At 38.7% G+C, this 16,192-nt stretch overlaps 1 protein-coding gene across 1 annotated transcript in view; it reads left to right on the top strand.

The window, feature by feature from the left end:
* ABCC4 (ATP binding cassette subfamily C member 4) overlaps positions 1-16,192 on the top strand; it is a 146,367-nt gene that overhangs the window by 96,521 nt on the left and 33,654 nt on the right. The window contains exons 21-26 of the mRNA XM_032100049.1: positions 1,513-1,663; positions 2,302-2,421; positions 6,186-6,296; positions 7,779-7,879; positions 10,001-10,192; positions 14,312-14,467. Of these exons, the coding sequence (XP_031955940.1) occupies positions 1,513-1,663; positions 2,302-2,421; positions 6,186-6,296; positions 7,779-7,879; positions 10,001-10,192; positions 14,312-14,467 (831 nt within the window). The remainder of the gene's footprint in view (positions 1-1,512; positions 1,664-2,301; positions 2,422-6,185; positions 6,297-7,778; positions 7,880-10,000; positions 10,193-14,311; positions 14,468-16,192) is intronic.

Raw genomic sequence — 16,192 nt, 5'->3', positions numbered from 1 at the left:
CAGTCTAAGGTGTGTGGGTTTGCTCTTTGGTCAGGTCAAATTAGGGTAAAGTCAGAGAAGCCTGAAGAAGAAAAAAAAGGCAAATTTAGGGGTAAAGGTTCTGCTTGGTTTTGGCCTTAGTGGGCTACCAGAAGTGCAACAGGAAATGCAGTGTTTAATAGACACTTCCACTGAAAGTGTTTGAAAACACAGATAGCTCTCTGATATCTATCTTAGCTGATGTGTTGCTTATGTGTGTACTGAGTTGGAAAATTCAAAGGGTGGAAGCATTTTTGCTGTAAGACATGCATTTCTGGCACCCAGTGGTCACTTATGCATTTTTGGAATCTAAAAATCAGGCAGCCACAAAATTTAGCTGGAATCCACTTCTGTGTTGTATGTGATGACGAAGAAGGTGGCTGCTCTGCAGTCCATAAAATGAAAAATTTTTAGAAAATGTTGTCATTTCTAATGATTTTGTTAATGAGAATAATACAGGAATTTAGTCTTGAGCTAGGATTTCAGTTGTGTGGTTTTTGTACAGTATGGGTTTATTTTTATATGGGTTGGGGTTTTCCCCCTTTTTAAGGAGCAAATGGGCACACCCTAATTACAGTATACCAGGACTCCTGCCATACGCTCATTCATGCACAGCTGGGTTCTGAAAGAAGTTTGCGTGCAGATGATGGTTTTGACTGTGTATTCAAACTGAAAGTTTGATGAAAGATGTGGAGGGATCTGAAGGAAATGGAGGATTAAATTCAGAAAGTTGAGCCAGGATCCTCTGTCTTAAGCAACAGAGTTTATCTGTTATATCTCGTTATATCTAGTTTTCTAAAAGTAAAGTCAGATTTACCTCAGCTGTTACATCAAACTCCAGTAAACCTGGTAACACCAGCCTTTTATGACACTTCTTGCAGTGTGTAGCATTTTCTTCTTATTTGTAGCATTTCACAATGCAATCCTTTGAGAAGAGAAAGCCCACTTTGTCCTATCCTGGGTTTTCGTTCTAAATGGGACAGTGTTGTGTTTAGGAAAACATTGCAAGCCTGTGTTGAAAGTCTCTCTTCCAACTGTCAAGTCTTTCAACTCAATTTGAAAGCCAGTTTTTCACCAGTTTCTTTTTAGCAGGAGTGAAAAAACATATCCTTGACTCCCCACATAGCTAGAGTCCATTAAAGATTAGTTGTTTATTACATTGATCATCTATTACTTTGTGACAGCAGTCACAAAATAGTCTACAAAGCAAGACACTAATGTTCAGTCAACCAGCTTTGTAAAGACATTTCTTAAAGAACAAATAATGTGGAAGAAAACCATAAACTGCAAAAATAGTCAATTTAGGTATACTGTAAATTTTCCAAGTTGCTTAAAAATAGATGTTGCTCATATGTTATGCAATGCATCCGCTCTTAAATGTGGTAGTTATGTTTAAATATTTATGTGTTTCAATAATGTTAAATAGTTTTATACTTGTTCTAAATGAAATTCTTCTGGCAAAGAGTTTTTTATTTTGTTTCTATTGTGCTCCAGACTCTCCTACAGATTTTTGGTGTGGTGGCTGTGGCTGTGGCAGTGATTCCTTGGATACTCATCCCCTTAATTCCACTATTTATTCTTTTCATTTTTCTTCGACGATATTTCTTAGACACTTCAAGAGATATTAAACGTCTAGAATCCACAAGTATGTAGTTTGGCGGGACTTAATGTTAGTTTGAACCCTGCTTATTATTATGTGAAATGCTAGTATTTTATAGACAGTCCATCAAAGATTTTTTTTTTCTTTTGCTATGCAAATAACTTCCTTATTGCCTTGGTTCTAAACTAGTGAATTACATGCTTCACTCCTGTTTTGCATGATGATAAACCTAGGGTATGTCAGTTTAACTATCTGTAAATAAAGCTAGTTAAGAACATGCTAAGCTGCTGGTCTTTGGGACCTTGCATGCATATATTAATGGTATTTCTGACCTTATCTGACTCTTGTGCCTGACTTTAGCTTGACTATGATATGGAATATTAAGCATTATGAATAACAAACATGGGTGCCTAATGTCATTAATAAAGCTCAAAGAATTTCTTCAGTGACAGCTATTGTTAAAAATGTAAGACATTTTTCTGTAAATTAATCTGCCTGGCTGTCTGACTGATTCTAATTGAGGAAGAGGACATTAGTTAAAGATATTGCATTTTTATTCTAAAAAGATGCAGTAGAGTAGTTTGTATGGTTAAATATAAAGTAGTAGGATTAAAGATTAGTGTGGTACAAAAAGAATTAGATGTTGTACTTCAGCTATTGTTAACTCTCATTTCTCTTTGTAGCTCGAAGTCCAGTGTTCTCCCACTTGTCGTCATCCCTCCAGGGGCTTTGGACTATTCGGGCTTTGAAAGCAGAGGAAAGATTTCAAAAATTATTTGATGCACACCAAGACCTCCACTCAGGTTTGTGATGAATTGATGTGAAAAATCAAATACTTTGCACAGTAGGAGGGAAATATCTTATCCCCTCAGTGACATGTGCATATAATGTGCATTAAAATCAGTAGGAGCTGTGCATTTGTCTCTTTAGGGTAAAATTTCTGTATTAGAACAAAAACATTATCTGTCTAGATTTAGAGAATTTACTTTGGGCTGTAGTATAATTTAGAATACCCATGCATATGTTTTAACAATGTGTAAGATAAACATTTGAAAGTATGCCCGATAAGAATAATTTTTAACATTTTCCTCGATTCCATCTTTAAGAAAAGGAGGGGGGGGATGCAGAGAGAGATGTGGGGGAAGCAAGCTATATTATGAAGCATTTGATACTAAGTAGTGTGCTAGGAATGGGCAGATAATATAAATAATCTTGGAAGTTTCATAAATTAATTTTATTTTTTACTTTGAGTAGCTTTCAGGGCTTAAATCTAGTATATGGAATTAACATCACTGGAAGTTATAAAATACTGGTATTCTGCAAGAATAATACAATTCAGGTTTGCACTGTGATTCTTTAACTTCTGTTAATTAAATGTTCTTTACTACTGTGTTTTTCAAGATACAGCAGAATGCAAGTTTTCAGTTCTGTGTTTGTTAAGTGTGAACTTCCTCTGTTGTAAGACATACAAGTGTATTCGATGGCTGTTTTGTATGTAATTTATAGATTTACAAGGTTTCAGACCAGACCAGTGCTCCTTTCTGAAGTACAGTTAATCACAGGTTGTAGCATCATGCACACTGACCTTGTTGAGCCCAGTGACTTGTGACTGGTGTAGTTTATCTTCCAGGGAGGCACCTCTAGCTTTGAATTTCCCATTTCTTAATATTTTAGAGTTGCTAGTTATCTGACTAGACCAGTGTTACAGTAGCTCATAGCGAGGGAGAACAAAGTTGTGTTTTAGCTTTATATTAAAAGACATCTTTAGTCAATAAACTGTGTATAGAAGTTTCACTATACAAAGAGGACTGTGACATTTAAAAGAAACATTTTTCTATATTTTAAGGTTAGATCTAGGAAACATAAAAACTCTTTCATTTTTCAGTCAGTTTGGTGCATCTCCCTAACAAAACTGTCAATAATACCCCTCCTAGGCAGATCAGAAACCTGTTTTTGAGGTCAAGCTTCAGTACTTGTAGTCACACTCTTCTCCATACCTGCACACTTCATTTTGGTGTCTTTCCCACCAGAGTCTTTGGGGTACACCAGCTGGCTTAAAGTGTGTGTGGGTTTTGGTCTTCATAGGGAATATGTGCCTGGACAGCAAAGGAGGGCAACTTGTTAGCCCACACTGGGAATACATCATCCAGTTTTGGACCCCCAGATCTGGGAAACATTCTAACAAACTGGATTGAACTCCGTGGAGGAGCCACTAAGATAGTCAGGGTATTAACAGAAGAGATTTCCTTGTGTGGGGAGGTAACTGGGCTTGTTCAGCTCACAGAAGAGGCAGCATGCAGAGAATTCAATACTGGCCTTCCAGTGTCTGCAAGGATGTTGCTGTGAATGCAGGCTCCTCACCACAGTACACAGCGGTCGGAGCAACCACATGGGTGTAAGTTGTAACAAGAGAGGTTTAACCTGAATTAAAGGAAAAACTATTTCACTGTGAGCACAGTCAAGCAGAGGCAAAGATTGCCCAGAGATGCAGGCTTCATCTGTGTTGATTTTCAAGACTCAGACTGCATAAAGCATGGAGCAACATGGTCTGACCTCCAGGCTGACTGTGCTTGAGCCAGAGGCTGAACTAGAGATTTCCTAAAGTTGTTTTCACCCAGGATAGTTCTTTGATAGTAAATGCGAGCAAGCAGTAGCTGATGTAAGAGAATACCTTTCATACCAGCTCACAAAGTTGGACTCCTGGGATTTTAAGTCTCCTGAAGAGTTTTAAATTCTTTCCTGCATTACAGAAGGCTCTCCCAACCAGCAGCGGTTTTGTTGAGCACTTTCAGCTGGAGTAGTATCTTCCTCTCTATTTAGGCCTGAGCCTAGGTCTCAGGACACTTGCTTTGAACCCCTTTGAGCGATGCCTGTGAATGGAGCATTAAGTAAATTTTAGATAAAAAGCATCTAAAAGGCATGCTGAGATTTGACCAAACCCAAGTTTCCTTTCTGCCAGTGCCCATCTCTATAGGCAAGCCCATGAGTCATCAGACCACGATGAGTCTTTGTTAGTTCCTGTGACTGTCAGATTCCTTCCTCTATGCGCAGTGACCCCTGTTACATAGGGAGGTTGCAAAATGACCCATCTCATGCTGGCAGTTTAACCAGCCTTCCTGGACAATAGGATCAATGGAGCAAAAGCCTGGAGATGGAAAATCTACTTCCTGTCCTACTTCTTGATCTTACAAGTACACTGTTGCACCACAAATTAGCTTTAGTGTCACAAGGAAGCTGCCATAGATTGTTTCTAGGGCCACTTGGTTTCTGGATTTCAGAGAAGTAGCTAAATTATTACGGTGAATTCAGTGTCTGGAGCTAGGTTTCTGAATTGTTGCAGCACTCCCTTCTGCATGTGTCATTCCATGTGCCCAGGTGTATGACCATATCAAATGTCTTGTTTAATGCAACCATTAATGCTGAATGTGTGGTCAGCCATATGCAGTTAGGGTTGATGTAAATGGTACTAAGAGGTTACCAGCTCTGTACCTTACCTGGATGCCTCTTGTCATCCTCAATCTTACCCTCTGCTGCCCTCCAGAAGTTACGCGGAGGCTTCTGTTAGCTGAATTGATTTGTTAGATCACTCCATAATCTGGCTATTGAGGATGATCAGGCTTAAAACCAGACTTACCTCCTCTCTATCTTACAAAAGGAAGAATTTTTTTGTCTGAATTTTTCCCAGCACTGGGCTAAGGAACACTGAACAGTTGAAGCTGCACTGATCTTTAGCAGGGAGTAATGGCAAGCAAGGCAGAAAGGGTTGCAATGGTGACCTTCTGCTGTGACTTCGTAGCAGCTGGAACAATTCTTCTGACTGCAGCCTAAGCAATAAATATGCCATGCTTTGTTATGGTTCTGATTTTGGCCCTGAATTCAAACACTGTGCCTTCTGTGTTGCAGTGTCTTTTCCTGCTCTCTCTTGTACCTTGTACTGTAGCATATCTATCTGGGATGGAACTTAGCACCAAATTGTCAACACATGAATATGAGTGCGGAGTGGAGATGTCCACCTGTGAGCTTCCCCAAAAGTTAATATGTGCATCTAATCATCTGAATAGATCTGTATAGCTGCACTGGCTGTATTGAGTAGCTCCTGCAGGAGCTTAACCAGGTGCAGCTGCCTTCTGAAGACTTGGCTGTGACAGTTGTATTGTGATATGTTCTAGATAAAAGCCTGTAGACTCTAGTTCAGCTACAGTAAGTGCAGTTGTACTTTTGTTTTTTGTATAAGACTCTTGTGTCCACTAGAGAAGAGGCTTCCATTTTAAATAAATGGACCATGCTTCAAGCCCTGGCTATTTTTCTTTCTCATCCTGTTACTATATGTTATACTAGCTGTGGTTGCTATTGTAGTTGCTATTGGTGTGAAAACTAAAGTAGACAATGTCAGGAAAACTGGTCAGCATCCTGATCATCATCACTCCATGCAGATGTGCGCTTGAAGATGGCAATGCTGGGTCTTTTTGACAACTTGTATTATTAACATGAGTTAATTCAGTAGTAATAACACAGCTTAGTTTTCTAATAATCCACTGTTTTTATGTCTTTGTAAAATACATTTTAGAGGCCTGGTTTCTCTTTCTGACAACTTCAAGGTGGTTTGCTGTGCGTCTGGATGCCATCTGTGCCATTTTTGTTATAGTGGTTGCTTTTGGTTCACTGCTTCTCGCCAAGAGTAAGTACAGATGTTAAAAAAAGTTCACCCAGTAATTACCATGTATAGTAATGTCTAATTCTTTTTCATATGTTACTATTTCTAATTGTTTAAAGGCTGTAATTAAGTTAAATGTTTCTTTCTAGATCATGATCTCTTCCTTAGTCTAGGGCATTGGGGCTGTATCTGCTTTCCTGCAAATACTGGAGGAAGTTCAGACATCTTCTGGGCTGAGGCATGCATCTGTCATCATCCCCAAGTGTGCAAACAAACTTGCACTTCTGCAGTCTTCACTTTTGAGAGTCTGGCTTTCAGAGCAATAACAAGAAATAAATCTTCTTCTTTTTCCCTACCTCTGTCTTTCTCTTTTGGGCCTACAGGGCTTTGCTTTTCACACTGAAACACCCACGGAGATGCCTCTTAACAACTTTTTTCCTTTCTGCACATGGCACAGTAGGTCAAAAGGCAAGCTAAAGTTCCTAGGGATGCTCTTGTCATATCTTGGATTAGTGGGATAGGCCAGTTCCAGAAAGAAAATTGCCTCGTAATAATACATTTTATGTTCACTGTCACTCATGAACTGTCATTAGTGTGTGCATCATCCAGGATGTAGTTGGGTTAGATGTACTAGAATGAGATAGTCATCTAAAACATGAAGGAAGAAGTAATTATCTTGGACATGAAAATTAGTGCTAATTTTCTGGTTTTGTTTCTTTTCTTTTTTCTTTGGATAAGTTTTGTATGTTTTACATACAAACATGTGTATTTTAAAATTTGAACACTCTGTGCAAACACAACTCTGCAAATTTTCAGCTAGATTTGATGTTAGTAGAATGCAAAAAGACAAGTCAAAACAATGGTCCTGAATCTTTCCTTGCCTCTGGATAAGGAGTAGCTCTCTTCAAGTCAATGGGACTATGTTAGGATAAAGTTTCAAGTAAGTCAGAGGACAATCATGGTTAATATTGGGCAGACAGAATACATTTATTTTGTGAGAGTAGACCTACCGAAAACAGTAAATGCTTTTATAAACAGAGAAGAAATATTCTGTCCTTTTACTTTATCTGATTGCTTATAAGAGTACAAAGTTGATGTAAATGTTCATAACTTAATTTTGAAATAATTTTATGCAAATTTTTTGCTTAGGTTTAGGACCTTATCTAACTTCCTTAGAAAAAAATGTGAAGAGTTAACCAATGCTCAGCCAGATAGGGATGACCCTAAAAATCTGTGTAAGTATGGTCTTGAGACTGAACCTCAGTTTGTAGATAAATGCCAGGTCAAGGAGAATTGGGATTATCTCTTCAAAATGTTTCCAAAAATTGTGGCAGGGAGCTGTTCTGCCTGGAGCTGCTCATTGCACAGATAGCAAGTAGCACGTAACCAAATAAAATTCTGGCTGTGATGCTTCCATCATGTAGTAACCTCATGAAAGTGAACTTAAGTGAGATTTTGTGTAATTACAATGTACCCATTTGAACCTCTTTTTCCTTTCTTCTGCAGCTCTGAATGCGGGGCAGGTTGGATTGGCACTCTCCTATGCAATCACCCTCATGGGAACATTCCAGTGGGGTGTTAGACAAAGTGCTGAAGTTGAAAACCTGGTAATGTTTATTTCTTCCTTTTCCCCTCCTGGTTCCTTTCATGCTTGCGACATGAAGCCTTAAGGATGTTTCTTCTTAATTAACTTAGGATATTAATACCTTAGCAAGCAATTGAGGCACCACTCTGCAGTTATAAAGGAAAATAACTTCTTTTGTGTTATAATTTGTCCGACTGATTTTGCACGTTTGTTGAGATGAATTGTGTCCAGGGACTGTCCTCCATTCATAGTAAGGGAGGTTTTACAATTTCCCTTTACAGCAGAAAGGCGACTGTCTAGTTACAGTGTAGACAATTGCACTGCAACTTGCTAAAGTTGCAATAAATTAATCCCTTTATAAGGAAGATTTTAAATTATGTTTTTATATTTGGTATTTATAATTTATTGTTATTTATTATTGCATTTTAAAATTTTATTTATATCCCTCGTGGCATTTTTAGAGTCCTGTTATTCCATTGCAAAGGGTTATAACTTTTTTATTTATTCTATGTTAACACAAAAGTGAAAGTATTTGTTTATATTCAGCTGAGAAGATTGTGTGTTTTCCAAAATATGATATAAGATGCCTTTGACCAATTCACAGTATTTACTAGCATGTTCTAATTTGCCTGCTTACTCTCTTCTTAAGATAATACATAAGAAAAGTAGATTGTAAAAAAAACATGCTGAACCTAAACCTGGGATTTTTTTTTTTGCTGTGTTGACAATTGAAGTTACAGTTTGCTGTACATAGTCTAGGAAATAACACGTAGTCCTTTTGTCGAAGTTACAAAGCCATGTTTAATTAATAATAATAATAATAATAATAACAGTGATGTTAGAATTGGTTTTTTTTGCTACCACATTGCTTCCTCAGTGCATTTTTCACACACCAGTTAAACTGGTAGTGACAGATTTTGTGAAGAATGAGAAGGAAGCTTTCAGGTTTTTTCCTACCATTGGGGATGTTTTGGAAGTGTGTGGGAGTGTCACACGTACTGAACTGCTTTCTTGGAGGCTCTGATACAGAAATACCTTGGAAAAGAAAGGCAATGTGAAATGCTGGTCACTTCATGGAACTGTGATTAGCATTGACTTCTTTAATAGGTGGACATCCACCAAAAATCCCTTGTTATTGAAGGGTGACTACACTTGGAGGAGGCAAGAACGCTTCCTCTCTATTCTGGTGCTAGCTGGTCAAGGGAAGTGATTGTCACACTACTCAGTGGTGGTGTACCCTCGTTTTGAGTCCTGTGTGCAGTTTTGGGCAGCGCAATACAAAATGAAGCTATTGGAGAGTGTCCAAAGGAGGGCCATGAGGATGGTGGAGGATCTGGAGGTGAAGCCTTATGAGGAGTGGCTGAGGTCACTTGGGCTGTTCAGCTTGGAAAAGAGGAGACTGAGGGGAGACCTCATTGCAGTCTACAACTTCCTCATGAGGGGAAGAAGAGGAGCAGGCACTGATCTCTTCTCTGTGGTGACCAGTGACAGGACCCAAGGGAATGGCATGAAGCTGTGTCAGGGGAGGTTTAGGTTGGATATTAGGAAAAGGTTCTTCACTCAGAGGGTGCATGGGCACTGGAACAGGCTCCCCAGGGAAGTGGACACGGCATTAAGTCTGCCAGAGTTCAAGAAGCATTTGAACATTGCTCTAAGGCACATGGTGTGATTTTTTTGGGGTTGTCCTGTGTAGGGCTAGGAGTCTAACTCATTCATGTGTCTGCCTGTAGTTCATTTGGCAATTTCATTTCTAGCTTTGTCTTTCCAACACACAATGGATTGGTGTCATCTTAGTCAAGTCTGACAGGCAGCTCTCACAGCTTAATTTTCTTAATACTTATGCATGTACTTAGATTTGTAATTAATCCTACTGATGAGAAATGCTTATGTATGGCTTTATGTACCATGATAGATTCAGATCTGTAGTAGGACATGAGATGCATTCTTCCCAGTTTTTTAGGTGTATAATGAAAGCCTAGAATGGCACCAAATACTCTTATCTGTGTTTAAAAGAAAAACCATGGAGTAATTTGCATTGAATCTCTATAGTAAAAATGCACACACATGTTTATATGCATGCAGTATTTGCAGTGTATGCAACAGGATGAAGTTCACGTATTTATGTCTCCTTTCCTCTCCTTAGATGATATCAGTAGAAAGAGCGATGGAGTACACAGAACTTGAAAAAGAAGCTCCTTGGGAGACCAACAAACATCCACCAACAGAATGGCCTAACCAAGGAATGATAGCATTTGAAAATGTTAACTTCACTTACAGTCTAGACGGACCATTGGTTTTAAGACATCTGTCTGTTTTAATTAAACCAAAAGAAAAGGTATGTATATGGCTGTCTTTGGATATTCACAGAAATTAAGCAAAGATGGTAAGTCGACAAGAAGCTGCATGCTAGAAATCCATTATAAAATACATGGATGTTAGGAAAATACTAAGTGTTCTTTTAAAAAATAAGCTTTAATTATATTTATAACAGAAGTTATAGCCTATTTATTTCCTGTAAGTGTAGCATAAATTCATCTTGGAACATAATATTTCAGTCTGTCAAAATAAAGGATTAAACATGTCCAGTAATTTCCTTAAAAAAAATCTGAGATTCTTCAGAAAGTGGCAGACATTGAAAATACCAGCCAAGCCCAGAATGTTTGTTCAAATCCAAAGCAAATGGACCTGCATTAGGAAATTAGGGATTCAAGAGAGCGAACATAATTGGAATCAAGTATGTCAACAGACAAGGTAAGCAAAAACAATTGAAAATAAGGAATGTACATGCCCTTGCACTGAGCCCCAAATGAAAGACAGAAGAAAGAAATACAAATCAGTTGCATAACTTTAGAATTCGGGATTTTATTTCAGTTCCTTTTGGCTACCAATCCAATTAACTCTTGTCATTAATTAGATTGGTAGCCAAAAGAAACATAGAAATAAAACTCTTCCTCCTCTGCAAATCTGACTCCTCCTCCCCAATTCTGACGCTATCCCTGTTGAAAGAGTGCTGCAGGAAAGGTCTCCCCCACAGACAAAATTAAATTAGAGCCCTGCAGTGTTAATTTGTGCTTTGCTGCATTTCAAATGCAGGTGTACTTTTTTGATTAGGAGGTCTTCCCTAGGAGGCTGTTCAACTCTACAGTCATTGCCCTCGCCTCCTCTTTAACATGCTTTTCCATGCAGTTCCAAACCATTTCTTTCCTCAAGTGGACCTTTTTAATAATATGCATGTTCCAAAATTCAATCGGACTTTGCTACATTGAGGTGATCTCCTGGAATTGGCCATGAATGAGTTAAAAATGGTCTTTTGAGAAGAGCCATATGGGCCGTCTCCTTAGCTGTTACATGCCTCTCCAATATAGACAAGAAGTTCTACATTTCTCAGTGAGAGACAGGAAAAAAAATAAAAACAGAAGCAAGAGATATTAGCAGTGCATGACTCAGTTGTTGGTGGGGGCAGGAGAGAGAGGGATCACTGGGGGTATTTATTTTTGCTGAGCAGTTCCGCTGTGGTTTTGTCATCCTGAATTTGCCCAGCTCAAAACTATTGCCAAGAACTTTGTGTTTGCTTTCTATGATGTTTTGCAGAACACTGCAGTAGGCTGCCGCTGTGTAAAATAAATCTCCCAAACATGCCTCCTCCTTATATTGGTTTTAATTCTGGAGAAGCATCTTCTTCAGAACCAGGTTTCCAGATCTGTTGGGGATTCTGCCCATACTGCTGTCAGTGAGAGCTCTTAGGCCTGTTCAGGCCCCTGGTTTATAGAGACTTCTGGTGGCTGCAGTGCCACTGGCAGCAGGAATGAGTTTAAGCTTCTGCTGTGCTTCTAGTTTTTCTTGTAGCCACTCCAGGGCCCAGTTTGGGAAGCTGTGGGTACAGTAAGAATGAAGGAGGTGGTTGCTAGCAAATCACTCATAGGTTAAGGGCTCTTTTGATCTGTTTGTCTTTCATTCAGTATCTCCCTACAGCCAAAGCAGGTTAGGAAGGACCCTGTGTTTTAAACAACTTTGCTAATGTAGTGTGGCCTGACAGAGACAGACCAGGGAGACACAAACTGCTGTGCCAGCAGCTGGCAGTGGTTAACCTCCTCTGCTACTATAGCTGCAGCAGAGCAAGGTCAGCATGTGTACCATTGGGGTTTAAACATCCCTATCTTTGTTTCAGGGAACTCATGAATGCTTTTTGGCTAACATGTTGTTAAATGCACCTTTTCCTGACAGCTTCTGGATCTGCGGGCTACATGAAAAAGTTAGGAAGGTGCAGTTGTAGATTTACAGCATGGCAGCTGTGCTCTCAGAACATACCATGAAAGGGAGGTTGCCTGAGGGATAACAAAGACATGGGCAGTTTCAGTGGAGTAGCTGACATGCTGTAAATCTCACATTTTTCTTGCAGCTCTACTATGAAGTACAAGTGACACTTGAGTAATGATGAGCCCAGCGTAGCAGGTGTACTCCTGTATACGCACATGGCTTCACAGGCAGCACAGTCCTGGCTGTGTGATTCCTGATAGGTGGCTGGCATTTCCATTTGCGACTGGCGCTGTGTTTGCACTGGCTGTGAGCGTGGGCCTCTGAAGAATAAAATGTATTAATCAAATAGATAATGTGTATACTGAGCTATTTCAAATTCCTGTCAATTTTCAGCAGCCTGTAGTCAATTGGACCAAAGATGCAAATAGATTCTTCTAAATATTGAAGAGCATAGTCCTTTCATTTGATGCCAAACTGAAAGTGGGATTTCGACAATATGTAGAGCAGCTGCATTTTTATTTTAAGTATCATTGTATTTTTTTATGTTTTTTTTTCTTTATATCCTTGATACAATACTTTATATTGACATTTGCAGAGGAACAATTGAACTTTTGTTTTCACAGCTCTGGTTGTCTGTGTTCTCTGTTCAGCATTTTCTTTCTGAACTGTAGTTTATCTGTTCAGAACTATTTTTCCATTGTTTCACTGATATAATTTAGAGTACTAGACATTTTATCATTTATTGTAACAGATTTGCTTAAATTAGTCTGTTAAATAATAAGCACTGTAGACATGTTAATTAGTTTATATACAATAGTGGAATAATGAATGGTTGGAAGAAATTGTTGAATCAAAATGTAGAAGTAGAAAATACCTTGTAGATTATGCAGTATAAGTTGCTCCTTGAAGTGTACTTTTCTACTGTGTTGTGTATTTTTTATCAAACGTGGGCACTGCTGTTTTGTCTGAACTTAGTGTCTCTGACTGAAAGTTTCTCCTTGCACTTTGATGCAGTTTCCTGTGCTTAATTTCATTTCAGCAGTCATTGCTGCATACATGTGAGTCTCAGGCAGTGGGTAATTGCCCTCTGGTGTCTGTACGTATACTCATGAAGGTTTTCATCTTTCTTCCTCCTTTCTTCACCTCAATCACTTTGCCAAGCTATATTATACACGTTTCATCCTCATAAATCCTTCCCCATCAAATCAGTATCTCCAACCCATATTAATTTTGTGTTGCACTGCTCTGAACTTTTTCCAGTGTGCTGATTTTTTTTTTTTTTAAAATGTAGGGATTAGAACAGAATGCAGAAATTCTGCCAGATCAGATCTGTGTAGAGGGTTACATCCATTATCTTCTGTGATACGGTTGATTACTGTGCATTGTTTTTCTCTAAGAATCCTTTACCCAAATACAACATTAAAAAAAAATTAAGAAAGAAGAAATATTAGTAGGTCTTAGCCCCTTGTCATTAAAGTTATCAATCCCATATTTTGCATAGTCTCTTTTTTCTGAAAGCTTTATTTTTTTTTCACACTGCTTATGTCTTCTGATTTTTCTTTGGGAACAAAGAGAAGCCTGAATCTCTCTGATTTTATTATTCACTATTTCTTTTGTTTGAAAAGGAATTTCAGCTTGCTGTCATGGCATTGTAGTTTCAATACTTTTTGAAGATGTCTGAAGTATGGATACAGTTTATAATCCTGCTACTTTAAAGTACTTCACCTTGACCATACTAGCCAAAATCAGTCTCAGTTATTTAAATTGGGAGTACATTGTTCCCAGAGTGTTTTATGGGAGTCTTTTTTTGGGTTGAGAAGTAGATGCATGCCTGAAATGATTCGCCTAACATCACCCAGCAAACCAGGTTTAGTATAAAAATTAGCAACCTTGAATCACATTGCTGTGTGCATTGAGCCACTTTATCTTGTTTACACAATAAGATACCACACATTAAGGGGAAATCTTTCACCTTTGAATATGATCCAAGAAATTTTCGTGTATACAAATGTCACCTGAATCCAAACTGATTTAAGAGGAGAGGATTTTTCCTCTTGAAAGAATGTTAATTATAAAGAAGTTTTATTTGGTGCATGTTCTACTGTAAATCCTGTGATGTTGTAAAAATGTTGCTCGACATATTAATTTGTCCTGGAAAGCTCACAGTTTGATTGTACAGGCTTGGCTTGCTCTGTAGGTTGGAATAGTGGGAAGAACCGGAGCTGGGAAAAGCTCTTTGATAGCAGCCCTCTTTCGCTTGGCGGAACCTGAAGGAAGGATTTGGATTGATAAGTACTTGACATCAGAGCTGGGGCTCCATGACTTGCGGAAGAAAATTTCAATTATACCTCAGGTAAGAGAGTGACTTGGTTTGCCATGGATATTTTGTATATAATACCATAGTGTTTAAAGTGCTTTGCTGGGATACGTTCCCCCTGCACCTCTGTAGGCAGTAGACACAGGAACTGTAGCAAGGCGTTATTCTTACTTGAGTACAGTCGTGATTATTTTAAGATAAACAGAATCAATTTTGGGCACTAGAGCATTTTCTCTTCCTAGTTTTGTACCCTGTCTGTTCCTCTGGAATATCTGTGTGTTAGCTGTATGCTGTCCTCCTATAGTCCGGGGAAGAGCAGAGAAAATCTGGTACGTATATACCAATCTTCAGCAGTCCTCTGAAGTCACTTGATCCTTTGGCAGCAATTCCTGCCTGATGGATTGCCTGAAGCTTCCTTAGTAAGGGACTTTGAAGGACCACTTTCACCTCCCTAGTCACCTCTGTACAAACTGACTGGTGATAGATTTAGAAAGAGCAAATGTGCCACCTGGAAGTGAGCTATCAGCTTTTGCATTATTTGGAGAAGGTTGGACAGGAGAAGACCAGGGGAGCAGACAAAAGAGTAGGTCATTATGGCCCATAATAAATAAAACTTGATGAGTTTTAGAAGCTGAATGCAAGAAAGGCTGCAGTACAGGAAAAAAAAAAGACAACTAAGACAGTGTTGGAAATAGCCTCATCTCCCATGCTGGAGCAGAAAAAAGGTTGTTCAAAGAAGTCCAGTAGGTCACAGATCTTCTCTCTTAGAGTCTTACTTTCATGAGACATTAAATCAGAGAAGGGTTATGTATAACCTCAAAACTTAGAAGGCAAAGTCTGTGCATGTTACAGTTTCATGAGAGCTCTGGTCTCTTCTGTGGGCATTTGCTCTTCACTGAAGAGGGAGGAAGAGTGAAAAACTCCTATGATGCAAATGTGAAGTCATATTTTGGAAAGTTGTTCACCTGCGCTGTTCTAGCAGGTAGAGTGAAGAGTAGACTGTAAATCAGAAGAATTTTTTTGCCATGTTCAGCATTTTTTCTCAGATCTCTGTATTTTATTACAGAATCTGTATTTAGAGTTGCATCTGAATGTGTGCTAGTCTGTGGGCGGTATGGCTGTCAGAGTGTATTACGTTCTTTACATTGAGAATCTGATACAAATGGTAATGAGGCTCTTTTTCCCCAAGAATACGAGTCAAAGAAAAGAAACAGGTATGCTATTGAAAAAAAAAATTAAAAAATAGGTACTTCCCCAGCAATTGGATTGTTGCCTAATTCAGGATGTCTTTTGTTTCTGCATGCTGCAGGCTTTGTTATTGCAGTACTCACTGGAACTAGTCATCTTTTGTATGTAAAGAGGACTTTATATGGATTTAAATTCAATTTTTTGTTTGTGTGCAGCGTTCCTTTCTCATGAAAGCAGATGATCATCAGTTCATTCAAGGTCTACAGCTTTTTGAAAGCCTTGCCCACAGCTATTGTGGGCTATTTTTACATTTTGAAGAATTCAACCCAGTTGAACAAAATAGGATACTGAGACAGGAAAACTGCAGGTCAAATACAGTTTCTACATGTTGAATGATACAGATGCTCAAAGTTTGCTGCATTCAGTTCTACATGTGAGGTGTTTTCATACACTGGTCTATTGACATAGTTTTAAAACTGTTCTCATCCAGTGGAACTCTGTGATTTTTGTCAAGTTTATATAAGGTTTTCATCATAGACCCAAAAGTTTTGAGTGTCCAAAGGCTAGCAGGTA

Source organism: Corvus moneduloides, chromosome 2 (assembly GCF_009650955.1).
Source record: "Corvus moneduloides isolate bCorMon1 chromosome 2, bCorMon1.pri, whole genome shotgun sequence".
Classification (NCBI taxonomy): Eukaryota; Metazoa; Chordata; class Aves; order Passeriformes; family Corvidae; genus Corvus; species Corvus moneduloides.
The sequence above is the reverse complement of the archived record's forward strand: the minus strand, read 5'-3'. Positions and strand labels throughout refer to the sequence as shown.